General features: G+C 34.4%; 2 protein-coding genes across 2 annotated transcripts; one reads left to right on the plus strand and one right to left on the minus strand.

Moving 5' to 3' along the window:
• Window positions 1-1,232: 1,232 nt before the first annotated feature.
• LOC110604084 (stromal cell-derived factor 2-like protein) lies at window positions 1,233-4,073 on the minus strand. Its single transcript, XM_021742163.2, has 6 exons — window positions 3,531-4,073; window positions 3,280-3,420; window positions 2,824-2,964; window positions 2,184-2,233; window positions 1,971-2,100; window positions 1,233-1,619 (listed from the first exon to the last, which is right to left on the minus strand). Exons 1-6 carry the CDS (start codon window positions 3,639-3,641, stop codon window positions 1,539-1,541), a joined length of 654 nt encoding a protein of 217 aa, XP_021597855.1. The 5' UTR covers window positions 3,642-4,073; the 3' UTR covers window positions 1,233-1,538.
• Window positions 4,074-5,173: 1,100 nt separating this feature from the next.
• Window positions 5,174-10,646, plus strand: LOC110603807 (NADP-dependent glyceraldehyde-3-phosphate dehydrogenase). The gene is made up of 9 exons (XM_021741732.2): window positions 5,174-5,468; window positions 5,656-5,849; window positions 6,011-6,139; window positions 8,064-8,183; window positions 8,328-8,464; window positions 8,701-8,856; window positions 9,037-9,415; window positions 9,600-9,716; window positions 10,308-10,646. Exons 1-9 carry the CDS (start codon window positions 5,321-5,323, stop codon window positions 10,419-10,421), a joined length of 1,494 nt encoding a protein of 497 aa, XP_021597424.1. The 5' UTR covers window positions 5,174-5,320; the 3' UTR covers window positions 10,422-10,646.
• The last annotated feature ends 3,218 nt before the right edge of the window (window positions 10,647-13,864 follow it).

Here is a 13,864-nt window from a genome sequence, read left to right on the forward strand (position 1 = left end):
AGAGAAAGTGAAAATAAAAATTATAAAATGAAAAATTAATTTTTTTTATGGAATATAAATTAATTAAAATAAATATTATATAAATTTTGATATTAAATATTTTATTTTAAAGAATATTAGTTGAAATCCTATGCAATTCTCATTAAGAGACATGGGACTTCTCTTCTTCTCTACATTGAGATATGAGAGACAGAGAAAGAAACTGCTCTTTTTTCTTTTTAAATTATTTTGTGAATTTATGGCCACCGGATCAAAAATCGAATTAGAATATCTAAGAGCGGTGAGACGTGATGATAGTAATAGTAATAATTAAAATTTAAAAAATGAAAAAAAAAAAAAGGGAATAACAGTTGGTGGCAAATCTGCGTTAAATAGGGCAATACTTTCACTGAGGATTACAAATGGGGAAAGAAAATCCACAGCTGTCTAAATTGGGACTTTTATTTTTAAGAAAAGAATTAAAACAATTTCCATCTTTTTAAAATTAAATTAAAATCAGATCAGAATGGATATCTAAAAGATTCTATATTATGTTTGCCTGAACCGGACTGGGGTCATTGAATTTTGCCGACCAAAATCTTCTTCAAAATCCAACATTAATGTTGACAGCTGGGCCGCTGAAATCAAGAGGTATTGGATTTCAGGCAACGGTGGGTAAGTTCAAGCCCATGACTTTATTAATTAAAAGATTTGAAAATTATTTAAAATTAAATATAATATATTCTAATTGTTCCAATTAAAAAAGATAAAAGATGTTTTAAAAGATTTCTTTTGGATTTTTTTTTTTATAAATTTAAACCTTAATATCAAATAAACAAAATCGATTGTTTTGGAAAACATTAATTTTGTTTAATTTTTATTCAATTATTCTATAATTGATATGATTTAAGAAGCGATTTTTTTTAACAACAGTTCCAAATTCCAATGCCAAACAGACCCAAAACCGAAAGAAAATGAATCGAGTAGCAAAATGCCGCACAAACAAAGTCTAGCGTTCATGCATATGGAGGCGCTAGCAACAGCAATAGGATATGAGAATTTGAAGATCATGATCGAGGAAGAGGAGCTATTTTGAAAAAATAAATAAATAAAAAGAGAGAGGAAGAGTAGCTATACATTTTTCTTTTTTGCTGGTATAAAGTCGTATATATATATTTTAACCTTAATTAGGGGATTGGGAGAGTTAAACCAAACCTCCCTGGTTCAACTTTATTACAAACACATTCCTAAAATGATGGCCAAGATTCTTATTTTATTAGCCAAAACCTCAGCATGAGCATAAAGTTGTAAATGTTGCATTGCTGCTCACTGTTAATTGAAAGTGTTAATTTCTTCAGGTAAATGAGATTTGCATACAATGCATAAAAGGAAACAAGTACCAGTGCTGATCTCCGAGTCTCTCATAAATATTTCTTCAATCAATAGAGCATCTACAGCTACTACAAAAACTAATAACAGGTACCAGCCAGCACTAAAATTCAAAACCCATGCACCCCTTTTTTTGCAGACTAAAACCCCAATAGGATAACCATGTTCTACTAGCTCTGGGTAACAGGGAGGTACGTGCCTTCTGCTGCCAGCCAAATGTTATCAGCACGCTTTTCGCGGACACCGCAAACCTAAATGAGCATAGATATTAGCAAACATAAAGAAGCGCTACCAATGAGATCAAAAACTAAGCAGCAGCATAATGTTGGTACTGCAACTGTTTCCATGACAACCATTCACCGCCTTGTGAGAGAATACTGGGAGTTGCCATAATCAATTTTACCGCAAACTGAAACCTAGCCACCCCAGGTTAGCTAGAGTAGAGGTTTTAAGTAAGAAAAGTATACTGAACATGTGTAACACCAACAAGACGCATACACAGAGAAACACACAAAAGATACAAAATATTGGCTCCAAGGCCATTTTTTATCCTCCTTCAAACTTTCTTAATATGACTAATAGTAAGCAGTGTGCTTCCTCACCTCTTGCTGCCCTCCAGCTATCCGTTGGTATTTCTTGTCATGACTGTGCAGGTAGCCATCAGTGTCAACATGTTGCAGCCGAATCCTTTGATCTTGCTTCCAAATCTTCCCACTTCCTTCAATCAGAACCCTGAAAAAAGAGCCCAACATGAACTGCCACACCATAACAGGATTGAAGATAGTGAGACAAGTGAAGGATTTTTTAAGTCATACCTCCAGTAATCCCCAGTGTCAGATTCATTTTCTCCTCCAAAGCAGCTAACCTACACCCAGACAAGTGTTTGGCTTGTATTGTCAGTACAATCAACAGCTTCCAAAGCTGTAAGCCCACAAAAGACAGCTTTTCAACACTGAAGTAAGATTTTTATTGCACAGTCCATGGATTATCAATAGCAACAGCATGTATAAAACCAGCTCCCTTGTTTATAAAGCCAACTCACCTTTCACCACAGACTTCTCAATACAACATAGTACAGTTTCAAGTCAAGCTAATGATTGGTCTGAAAGGATAGATGCACCACAATAAAAGCAAATTCCAAAAGGAAAATGCTAAGTTCAGGGGAAAAGAAAACTCTACCTAAAGATCATTGAAACATGTCTTGATATCAATACTCAAAATGAAATATGACATCCATTCCGTTTATGGGTACAATAGTCTTTGCGGAATAATCATGTCATGATTTCTTCGAGGTCATTGAGCATATATAATATTGGGGAAGCTTTCAACTATGTTATACGCATACACCAAGGCAAGTAGTATTCTTTGTCAACTTACACTCAAAGGATATATTTTAGATTTAACATATTATGAAGCGCGGAGAATTAGGAGCAGAAAAGTAAGACTGGTACTAACCTCCATGTTGCCTGATATTGGTGATAAATGCAAATGGCTATGCAGCCATTTCCTAGTTCTCATGTGTTGCAGGCGTATGATTGTCCCAGTTTTGATGGCATCACCTTGTTTGGCATCTGTGCCTAGTTGAGGCCTAACAATCTATGAAAAGAAATGCCTTTTCAGATCTACAGCAACTTGCTAACGATAACCAGTCTTTTTAGGAAGAAATTATAAGTTCAATTAAATTTAGCAACTCCACGTTTCTAGAGCATGCATTCAAAAATTTACGGAAAAATTTTGTGTGCCAATCAACCACATCCTCAAAACTAGCTAACTACTATAAGGAACCAAATGAATGTTTAGAACACTGTAGAAGCGAAATAGATAACCACTAACTCAATTTGAACAACCGTTAACTTCCTAGTAATTCAACCTAATTCCAGCTACAATGTTAATAAAATAGAAGAGAGTTACCCAATAGCTATTGGAATCATCAACACCAGGGAATCCTGTAACAGATTGCTGCCCACTACCAGAGCCATATGGCACTTCGTGGGAATGAAGCCGAAATTTTGTCCTCTCATGCATCAGCTTGAGAACTGTTCCATATGTGATCTGAACAAAAATAAAAAAACTACAGCACTTGAAATCTAAAGGTTACATTTTCTTAATTGATTTTATTAAAACAATTAGGGTATTAGGTGATAGTGAAATAAGAAAGGAACCTTGACGCCTTCAGAGGGGGAGGAAGAGGCGGAGGCGGAGGAAAAGGGGCCCTGTTCAAAATCAAGATTGAGGAAGAGGAAGATTGAGAGACCAAAGAAGGCGAGAGCCATAGCGAAAAGCAACCCAATGAACCAATTCTGCTGCCAGAAAGGTATCGGTTCTCTATAAACGATTCTCGTGGGAGTAGCCCTTGGAGGCGAGGAGGAGTGCGATGACGAAGAGAGCTTCCTTCGAGAAGGGGGTTGTGGAGCTGAAGGAGCCACGGTTAGGGTTCTACTGTTACTGTTGATCTGTGAATTTTAGTTCTGATCTTTTTTCTTTTTTGTCAAAGACTTTTAGCTCTGATCAGAGAAGCAGATGAGAGCTCAATGGAGGGTTTCGCTTCGACATTCAACATCGAACACGTTCCCTGACACTGTTATGACCAATAGGAAGGTTACAGATGGGCTTTGTGCGACGTGGAAATTTTTATTTGAGATGACTCGGCCTTGACTTTGAGAGGTCGTGTTTGGGTGCAATGGAATAATAGGAGAAAATAATTGTTATTGAGAAGATACCGAGAGGAACTTTCCCTCAAGAAAGAAATAGAAAGAAGGAAAGAGAGAACTAGCTAAGGTAGTAAGGGTTGTTTTCTGGATTCTTTGTGGTGGTTCTCTTATGCTTAGTGGTGGAGGAATCATAGATTGTTTTCCTCTACCTCTTTTCATTTTTGGATTGTTTCTCTCTTTTTCTTTATGATCCATATTATGATTAAGGTTTTCTTTTATCAATCAGTCTTATTTTTCTATTACTGAAATCCTAGAATGTTATTCGTTTTGATCAAGAGTTTTTCTTTATATAGTTGATAATGACGCATATAGATTAATCTCTGATTTTTTTTGATAAATAGAGTATTTATGATTGTGAGGTTGAAGTTGTTACACTCGTGGAGGTGCATCAGTTAATATTAGGTGTCATTTTATTTTTATTACTTATTTTTTTCAATTAATGGTAGCATGTAATTTTTAAACGATAATGCAAAGTTATTTTTTTTTATGGTGGTTGGATGATCGCTATTTTTAAATTATTTAGCAGCAGAGAGACAATTTCGAACATTTCAATTTTTTTTTTATGAGGGGCAGTTTGTGGATTGGACCTTTTTGAGTTGCTGATGATACTATCATTGATTGAGTTTTAGAGTCCGAATAAATTAACTTATTTGTGGATTGAGTTATTTTAGTTTAATTTTAGGATCGAGTAAATGTGTTATTGGGTCGTGCATTCAATCATTTGTTGTACTCTCTGCCTACATAGAATTTGCAAAAATACAATCTATAATGGCTTTATAAAAAAATAAAATTTAAGATTGAATTTTTGAAAAACGAAAAGAAAAAGAAAAGAGAAAATAAGCCAAACGGCACGTTATTAGCCATGCATGTTTACAGAAGCGGTGAAAGACAAGCAATTATATAATAATACAGCAGTTGTAACAGGTAGATAATCACACATGTACGATGAATTATTAAGAATTAATTAATAAATAAATATATATAATAATTAAAAAATATTTATAAAAAAAAAAAAAAAAAAAACTATTTTTACACGCATACCCTTTCTCCCATATATTATAACCGTTTTATTCTATAAGTTCCGGTGGAAGTCCTCAAATTTTTATTGACCAGTACCAATAAATGATCAAAGCCGACAAGTGTGGCTCTTTTACACTAGTCCAAGCTCCACCCAGCAGCGACCATTATCTTGTCTTGTCCCTTCCTTGACAGGAACCAGCAAAAGAGTTTACTAGCAAGAAATGGCTGGAAGTGGAGTTTTTAGTGACATAGTTGATGGAGATGATGTCTATAAATTGTACGCAGATGCCGAGTGGAAGAAGTCTTCTTCTGGAAAATCAGTTCCCATCATCAATCCCACCACCAGAAAGACCCAGTTTAAGGTCCAAGGTAAATACCCTTTATCTAATTCTTGTTCAACTCTGTGAAGTCCTTGCCGACGATGATAATTTTATAATTTCTCCCTGGGATGAGTTGATTTGGTTGTGTGGTTTTCTACTGTTAATCAGATCGATGGGTTGATTTCACTGACTTGTGTTGGTGTCATATTTTCCAACTTGAACTAAATTTGGAGCAGCTTGTACTCAAGAAGAGGTGAATAAGATCATAGAAACAGCAAAAACAGCTCAGAAATCATGGGCAAAGACTCCACTGTGGAAAAGGGCAGAATTGCTTCACAAAGCAGCAGCAATCTTGAAAGAGCACAAAGCCCCCATTGCAGAGTGCCTAGTCAAAGAGATTGCAAAACCAGCTAAAGATGCAGTGACTGAAGTATGTAGGACAAAGACTTTCACTTCTTTTTAGAATTTTTTTCTTTCTTGCTTTAACTCACAACTTAATACCTTTCAACATTTTTAGAAGTTTTGTTATTGCTTGAAAGAGCCAATAAATTCTTAATGATATCTTAAGTACTAAATTTGCTTTGCACATAGGTGGTGAGATCTGGGGATTTGGTGTCGTATTGTGCTGAAGAAGGGGTTAGGATTCTTGGAGAAGGGAAGTTTCTGGTGTCTGATAGTTTTCCTGGAAATGAAAGAACCAAGTACTGCCTAACTTCAAAGGTAATTTCACTCCTTCCTTTGTTTTTTGGAAAGTGGAAACTTGGTTACTCTGTCGTCCGGACAAGTGGGGTTGCAGCTGCCTAAATTTCATTTAAATTTGTTTTGTTCAAGTGGATTAGCTTCCGCCCACCGATACAAGAACTTTTTTTTTCCCCTCAGTTGTCTCTGTCATCACTCATCACAAACGTAAAAATCAAGCTCTTTACAAATTTTCTAAGGAATATTAAAACATGCAAGGAATATCCACATGGACAGGCTGTGATTGTATCTGGTGAAATGATGTATTTCCATGGACAGGCTCACATGATGTCCCTGTTCTTCTCCCTTGTTGGGAAGGGACATTTTCTATGAGGATATTCCACATGAATAAATCTGCGTGCTGGTTTATCATTTTTATAGTCCCTTGCTTTTCAGTCAATTAATTTTCGGTTTCATATCCTAATCTTTGCCTCAATTCTCATAAATATTACATATCCTGCCTTAATAACATTCCTCTCTAGGTCCTAGTTAGGTTGAACTATAGCATTTAAATTTGTTTAGCAATTAGTCCTTCAATTGCAACATTGTAAGACAGATTCGTATGAATGCGAAATAAAAAATTTAAAGCAAATAAGTTTCAGGAGAAACTTTTTAGTTTAGCAGGAAATTGTGGCCTTTTTCTTTACTATTTATTGGTTAATATCTAATATGTTCATTTTAGATTTTGTGAAATGCTTCCTCACGTCTGTGTCCCTTCTGATTTATTTAGATTAGCGGGCCAACTATGTGAATGTAGTTGGCCTTCAACTCTTTGCTTTGGGGGAGGCGGGTGGAGGTAGCAAATCCAAACAACACATATACATATGTATAAATTTTGGTCTGTTGGTCTGTCTAGTTGTTATAGTTATTTTGTCTTGCTATGATTTTTGGGTGGAGTACTGGATTATGGGGCTAAAAGGGTAGCACATGGTGGTTTGCATAAATATGTTACATTCAAGTATCGTCTTTTCAGTAATTTCCATTACCGCTGGCCAATTGAGAAAGCAGATGCCCATGTTTCATTGAAGTTCTTTGTTCTTTGATGCATGGTTTTAAATAAAGTAACGTAATTGTCGTTATTTATAGGTTTTTCATTTTTAACCCTCCCGTTACCGTTACACTCATTATTGAAAAGGCAAGAAAAATTTGTAAGGGCTGTTATTTACCCTTAAGTAATAGTAAAGGTCTATCACCTTTTTTTTCTTTTAAAACCATATGGGGCAACAACTCATTTTCTTTTTTCTTATTTTTTTAGATTGGAAAGATTTATTCCGGTGTATCTCACTTTTCTCAAATTTTTATCAAAATTTAACTATCTACAGGTGTCTCATTTCTTTTCTCTCAAGTTAAGATCATCTACTACCTCTTAATTCTACTCATCTTTACTTTATAAATTTAGGTTATCTTTTTTTTGTCATTTTTTTTAACTTATTTGTTAAAGAAAATAATATTGGATGCCAAGTTCTTTTTGTTAAGTTTAGAGTATGAAGAATTATTCTTTACCATCTTTGGTATCTATAGTGTTATTTTAGCTATAAATAATTATTATTAACTTTGTCTAACAATGGTTGAATATCTTTATTTGATGTATTAATACTTATTATTTGATTAGGCATTTTAGTTATATTCATAACTTTAAATATCTTTTCATTTCATGAGTTCTGCTATTTTTATTTTTTTTTACATTTGTGTAGCGATGGGCCATTACCATTACTGCTGTTATAGGCCTGTTTCCATTACCTGTGATCGCAACCACGATTTAGATCCCTGCTTTGATGGCTTTAACTAGAGCTAGTAATATGCCTTGTTCCCCCTCTTTGGGACTAGAAAACTTTCTCTTAGTTTGTATCATTATGCAACTCTCATATATGTAATGTGTGTTACTTGGACTGGCTTTTGATTGCAGATTCCACTAGGGGTGGTTCTAGCAATCCCCCCCTTCAACTATCCCGTGAATCTTGCCGTGTCAAAAATTGCTCCTGCATTAATTGCTGGAAACTCCTTGGTCCTTAAGCCACCAACCCAGGTATGTGTCAGTTTATTCCATTGATAACCATAGATATATTACTTTTCTTATTATTATTTCCTAGTCTCCAAGGGACCTTCAAGTACATTAAATTAAAATCTGGTGTCAAATTATAGCATAAGCTTCTGTTCCGCTTCCCTGTAGGGTGCTGTAGCTGCAATTCACATGATCCATTGCTTTCACTTGGCTGGTTTTCCCAAGGGCCTCATTAGTTGTGTTACTGGAAAGGGTTCAGAGATTGGTGACTTCCTCACAATGCATCCTGGGGTCAACTGCATAAGGTGATACTTCGGCCTCTTGAAAACGTATTGTTCTCGTAAATTTTCCCTTTCTCTTATTTGTCCTTATTGTATGATTTATTTGATTCTGAATCTGGTTCTGCTCTGCCTCAGTACACGTGGTTGTATATCATAAGACATAAGAAGAGACATTTCTAAAGTTGAAAATTATATCATCGCTTTTTAGGAGTCAAAGAGCAACTTCTCTCAAGTCCTAACAGATGAGCACTCTTGTTCAGCTTCACAGGTGGAGACACTGGAATAGCAATCTCAAAGAAGGCAGGCATGATCCCTCTTCAGATGGAATTGGGTGGTAAAGATGCTTGTATCATTTTAGAAGATGCTGATTTGGATTTAGCTGCAGCAAATATCGTCAAAGGAGGCTTCTCATACAGGTTGAAATAAAGGATTTTTTGTCAAGTAGATTACTCTTTGAAATTTCACCAGTTAAATTCCTGACCAAGAAACCTGTACAAAAAGTCTCTAATCTTGCCCGCCAAAATTGTTATTCTTGCATGGCAAAGTTTTCCGTTATTGTATGTATCCTAACAGTTTCAAACCATGATAAACATCAGTGGTCAAAGGTGCACAGCCGTCAAGGTTGTTCTAGTTATGGAATCCGTTGCTGATATCCTTGTCGAGAAAGTTAAATCCAAAGTCTCGAAACTGACAGTTGGACCACCTGAGGACGACTGCGACATTACTCCAGTTGTTACAGAGTCGTCAGCAAATTTTATTGAAGGGTTAATAATGGATGCCAAGCAAAAAGGAGCAACTTTCTGTCAAGAGTACAGGAGAGAGGGCAATCTAATATGGCCATTATTGTTAGATAATGTTCGACCTGATATGAGAATAGCATGGGAAGAGCCCTTTGGTCCAGTTTTACCGGTTATAAGAATAAACTCTGTCGAAGAGGGAATCCACCATTGTAATGCTAGCAATTTTGGTCTTCAGGTATCACATTGTTCAACCATAGTGTCTCTAATTTCAAATGGATACTCACACCTCTTTCCATTTTTTTGGCCATTTGGAGTTAAGAACTCTTTTTAATTCTAATGGTTTATTTCACTTTACATTTGTTTTAAGCTTATTTGCTAGGCAATAAGAAATTGGTAACGAAGCTGTTGCATTGTCACAGGGATGTGTCTTTACAAGAGATATAAACAAAGCAATGTTGATCAGTGATGCTATGGAGACAGGAACAGTTCAGATCAATTCAGCGCCAGCTCGTGGACCCGATCATTTTCCATTCCAGGTGAATTTTTCTGTGGTGTTGAATTTTTACAGATGGATCTTTATTGTTCACTCTTTCCAGGTTAGATATAGCAATCACAATGAAATAATTACATTGCTTTAAATTTCATAGAGCAACTGGATCTGGATGTCAATCTTATCTTTTCAGTGCAAGATGTTAAATTTTCGAGTTGGTAAACAACTGTACATAGCTTGGCAGATTGATATGGCATACAACTGTGCATAGTTTGGCATATTGATATTGCATATACTTTAGCCAATCTTCACAAGCAACCACGAGTACGCCTGGCCACGGTGTGATTTGAATCTAATACTGGCCTGATTTGAATTGGGTTTGGACCGTGACAGAATTGATCAAATTGAATTGAACCAGGACTAAGGTCCAGGAGACCTTGCAGTTCACTCCCACTTCTCTTCCCCCTAAACTGCATAACTAAAACACGTCTATTCAGCTTGGAACTAACCCCCTAGGCCTTTTAACGTTCATTCCATTTATCACCCCCTGAACCTCATTTGAAGAAAATCTGCAGAACAGGAAATCAGTTCAATGTATTATTATTGTTCATTACAAAATTCCATTGCATTTGTGCAGGGTATCAAAGACAGCGGAATCGGCTCTCAGGGGATAACTAATAGCATCAACATGATGACAAAGGTCAAGACTACTGTGATCAACTTACCCACCCCTTCTTACACTATGGGTTGATGAGCAATCCTTATCTAGATTTGATCTATGATAGATTAAGAACATAAATAAATGAATCCTCTTTACTTTCATGTGTGAGTCCCATCACTTGTTAGTATTCCGAGTCCATTAGGGACTGGCGCTAGATAAGTTTGTCCCAGGGGTTTATATGCATTTGTAGCTAAATAAGATTGTGTATTGGAGTTTAATTATGTATCTATCCATTTCAGAGTGCTGGTTTGGTTAGCCTTTGGGCCAAAATAAGTTATATACACGCTGCATCTTTTAGCTGGCTTGTCTAATCAAAGAGCTGAGAGGGAGCTTTCGTGTTTCACTTGTATCTTGATTGCAGTTTTAGTGAGAAGATACCGCTGAAAAAAAATAAATAATTTAGAAAAAAAAAAACTATTTTTCCCATTTAAAAATAATAATTATTATTAAACATGTCAATCACTCAACTCAACCCAACCCAACCCAAACACAGAAACCAAACAAAAGTAATCAACCAACTCAACCCCAACTCAAACAAATCAAACCAAATAAACCAGTAGCCACTGCCTCCTTACTCCAGCACTGCACCGATCAACAGCTCAGGCAGCAAACAATAGTCGGAAAAGCTCTACAGAATAAACAACGGCATAACCAGAGTAGGACAAACAGAGCGAGCAGTGACCAAAGACAAATAAAAAACAAGCATGTAGCAAGCAAGGAAAGAAGCCCTTAGCGCGACCAGAAAGACCACCGACAGTAACGACCAGAGACGGAAGACGCCGCAGAGCCTAGCCAGAGCCAACAGGAGCGATACTCACGGGACCGGATGCATCGGTGTGATTCCGAGACGACTACATTACTTCAACATAATCCCTTCCCAGTCGCGGGAAACGTAACCCTCAACGTAGGTCCAACATGCAACTCTCTCCCAATGAAGCTAGGGAACTGAAAACAACAAAACAAAGGGCAGAAGAAAACGATACCATCTCAATGAGGGAGGAGATCGAGAAGGACGAGACACCCAAAACAAAAAGAGACACAAAAACGAAGCCAATCCTACCAAAGATGAAAGCAAAATCAAATCAGTAATCAGACAAAACCTTAGGCCCTCCTATCGTCCGACCTTCGACTCTTCGGTTTCCCTGTCTCCCTCTCTTTCTCTTGGGTTCCCTCCTCTTTCTCTTTCCCTGTTGCATTTTTCCATAAATTAAGAAAATATAATTATAATTAAAATAATAAATTTGTTTGTTTTCTTTTTTCTTCATATATATATATATATATATATTTTTTTTTTTTGAAATTGTTCTTCATTTATATTTATATTGCAATAATCCATACTAAATTATTTTTAATTTTTCAAATACATAGTAAATATAATATAAGTTAAACATAGATTATTATTTTAAAATATTTTATAATTTAAGATGAGTGAAATGTAAATTTATTTATGGGTCGTAATTAGAAAATTTTAAAATAATAAAGTACAGATTTTCTTTATCATCAGTCAGTCCACTGTCAATGCCCACCATAAGAATCTTTTGTTTTTTCTTTTTTTTTTTTTAATAAAAAAGTCCCAAGAAGCCTCTTTCGCACGAGGCTTATGAAAAATACATAAATAAAAAAACTAAAATGTAAAAGAAATAAATGTCTTTACATAAGCAGTCGAAAAAGGAATATTACTTCATTAGTGTGTGTACAGACACACACGTGCACACTGTTTCAGTTATGAATGTAAAATAATTTTAAATTTAATTTAATATTTAAATTTAAAATAAAAATCTCATAATTATACGGACAATAAATATATTATTAAGTTATATGATAAGAATAAAATAATTACTTGTCTCCTCTTATTCCATCATAAAAATATTGGAAATCTAGCTAATAAAAAAATGTACTTTATGTACGTACGTATATATATTATAGTATTATTTTAAAATCTAATATATAGTAATTAGTTAACTTCACAAATTAATTGTATAGATTTAAATAAATTTAAATAATTTTAATTATAATTCTATAAGATTTAATTATTTTATTAATATATTGAGATAAAATTCTGTCCGGTTTGAGTTTTGAAAAATATTTCAATTAAATAAAAACATTGCATTGTATCAAGCAAGTAAGAAAGAAAACAAAATTTTACTTTAATTTATTTGACGCCAGAATAATGTTAACGTGTTAAAATAAATAAATATTTAATTTATAATAATGTAGTAAAAATATATATTTTTCCAAAAACGTACGTAAGAATTATAAATGTGAAAATTATCCTACTAATTTAAGTTAACTAATAATTTTAACATTTAAATATTTAAATTCATCACAAATTATTAATATATAATTTATATTTAGTTTTATAATTCAAATATTATTTAATTTTAAATAATTTTTTTTAAAACAAAACTATTAGTTGTATTAATAAAATTTTATCAAATAAAGAGGGATATCATCTCAAACAGAGAGACGATCATGTCTAATAAATTTTATAGTAAAATTATGAGCAAAATATGGGCAATTAGAGTGGTATGACGACGAACACATCTAACACAAATATCAGTTATAGAGTCCAACAAAGATTTACAATCATTCAAAATTAAATCCAATTCAGAAATGTCTAAATATGGAGACCGAAAAATTTGAATCACACGCAAACAGTCCATAAAAATGCAGTCATTAAAAGACAAAAGTTCTGTCGCAAATAGCAAACACTGATGGAGAGCTAAAATTTCAACAATTACCGGTGTACCATTACCTTTCGAGAAACCAGAAACAACACGTTGAAATATATTCTCAGAATTTTTCACAACAAAATCATAGCTAAGAAAATCTTGAACTTGAAACAAAACCCCATCAACTTGACAAAACTAACTGAAATTGTCCAAACTTGATACAAATCCCGGCGGAGCAGAATTGCTAAAATCACGCAACCACAAACTTGTCGGTCTCTGGTTTCGACGAAAAGGTGCACTGAGGAAATCACTCCAACCAAACTTGATATTTTCTTTTTTCAACCTACATGACCCAGTTTTCCACATAAATAGTAAAAAATAGTCAAATTTTTGTATTGAAACTTCACAGTAAACACAGTACCATCATCTCCAATAAATTTCTTCCATCGTTTTAAAGATTGTCAAATATCCAAATAAACTTTAATTATCTTAAGGTCCGGCGATATAGCAAGTATCTCCTTGCAAACAAGTAGAAATTCATTGTACAATTAAGGGCCCCCATTCCTTATATCTTCAAAATCAACATTATTAAAAACCAAAGTAAATATCTTTTTGCTTCTAATTCCATAATAGATACTCCTCTAAAAAATGTCATAAATCTATCAAAAAGGTCTATATAGTTTGAAAATTGATTAGATTTTATATGAGAAACATCCCTACTATACAGAAATTATAAGTGACGATCGGAATATTCCTGGAATTCAGGATAACAACATTTTTTTCTTTATTGATATTCAATTG

This window comes from Manihot esculenta, chromosome 16 (assembly GCF_001659605.2).
Source record: "Manihot esculenta cultivar AM560-2 chromosome 16, M.esculenta_v8, whole genome shotgun sequence".
NCBI lineage: Eukaryota > Viridiplantae > Streptophyta > Magnoliopsida > Malpighiales > Euphorbiaceae > Manihot > Manihot esculenta.

Coding starts and splice junctions, on each gene's coding strand:
- LOC110604084 (XM_021742163.2), bottom strand. CDS start 3,641: ATGGCTCTCGCCTTCTTTGGTCTCTCAATCTTCCTCTTCCTCAATCTT. Junction 2,101..2,183: donor GACACTGGGGATTACTGGAG/GTATGACTTAAA, acceptor CTCTTTTTTCAG/GGTTCTGATTGAAGGAAGTG. Junction 1,620..1,970: donor TAGCTGGAGGGCAGCAAGAG/GTGAGGAAGCAC, acceptor ATGCTCATTTAG/GTTTGCGGTGTCCGCGAAAA.
- LOC110603807 (XM_021741732.2), top strand. CDS start 5,321: ATGGCTGGAAGTGGAGTTTTTAGTGACATAGTTGATGGAGATGATGTC. Junction 5,469..5,655: donor GACCCAGTTTAAGGTCCAAG/GTAAATACCCTT, acceptor AATTTGGAGCAG/CTTGTACTCAAGAAGAGGTG. Junction 6,140..8,063: donor AGTACTGCCTAACTTCAAAG/GTAATTTCACTC, acceptor TTTTGATTGCAG/ATTCCACTAGGGGTGGTTCT.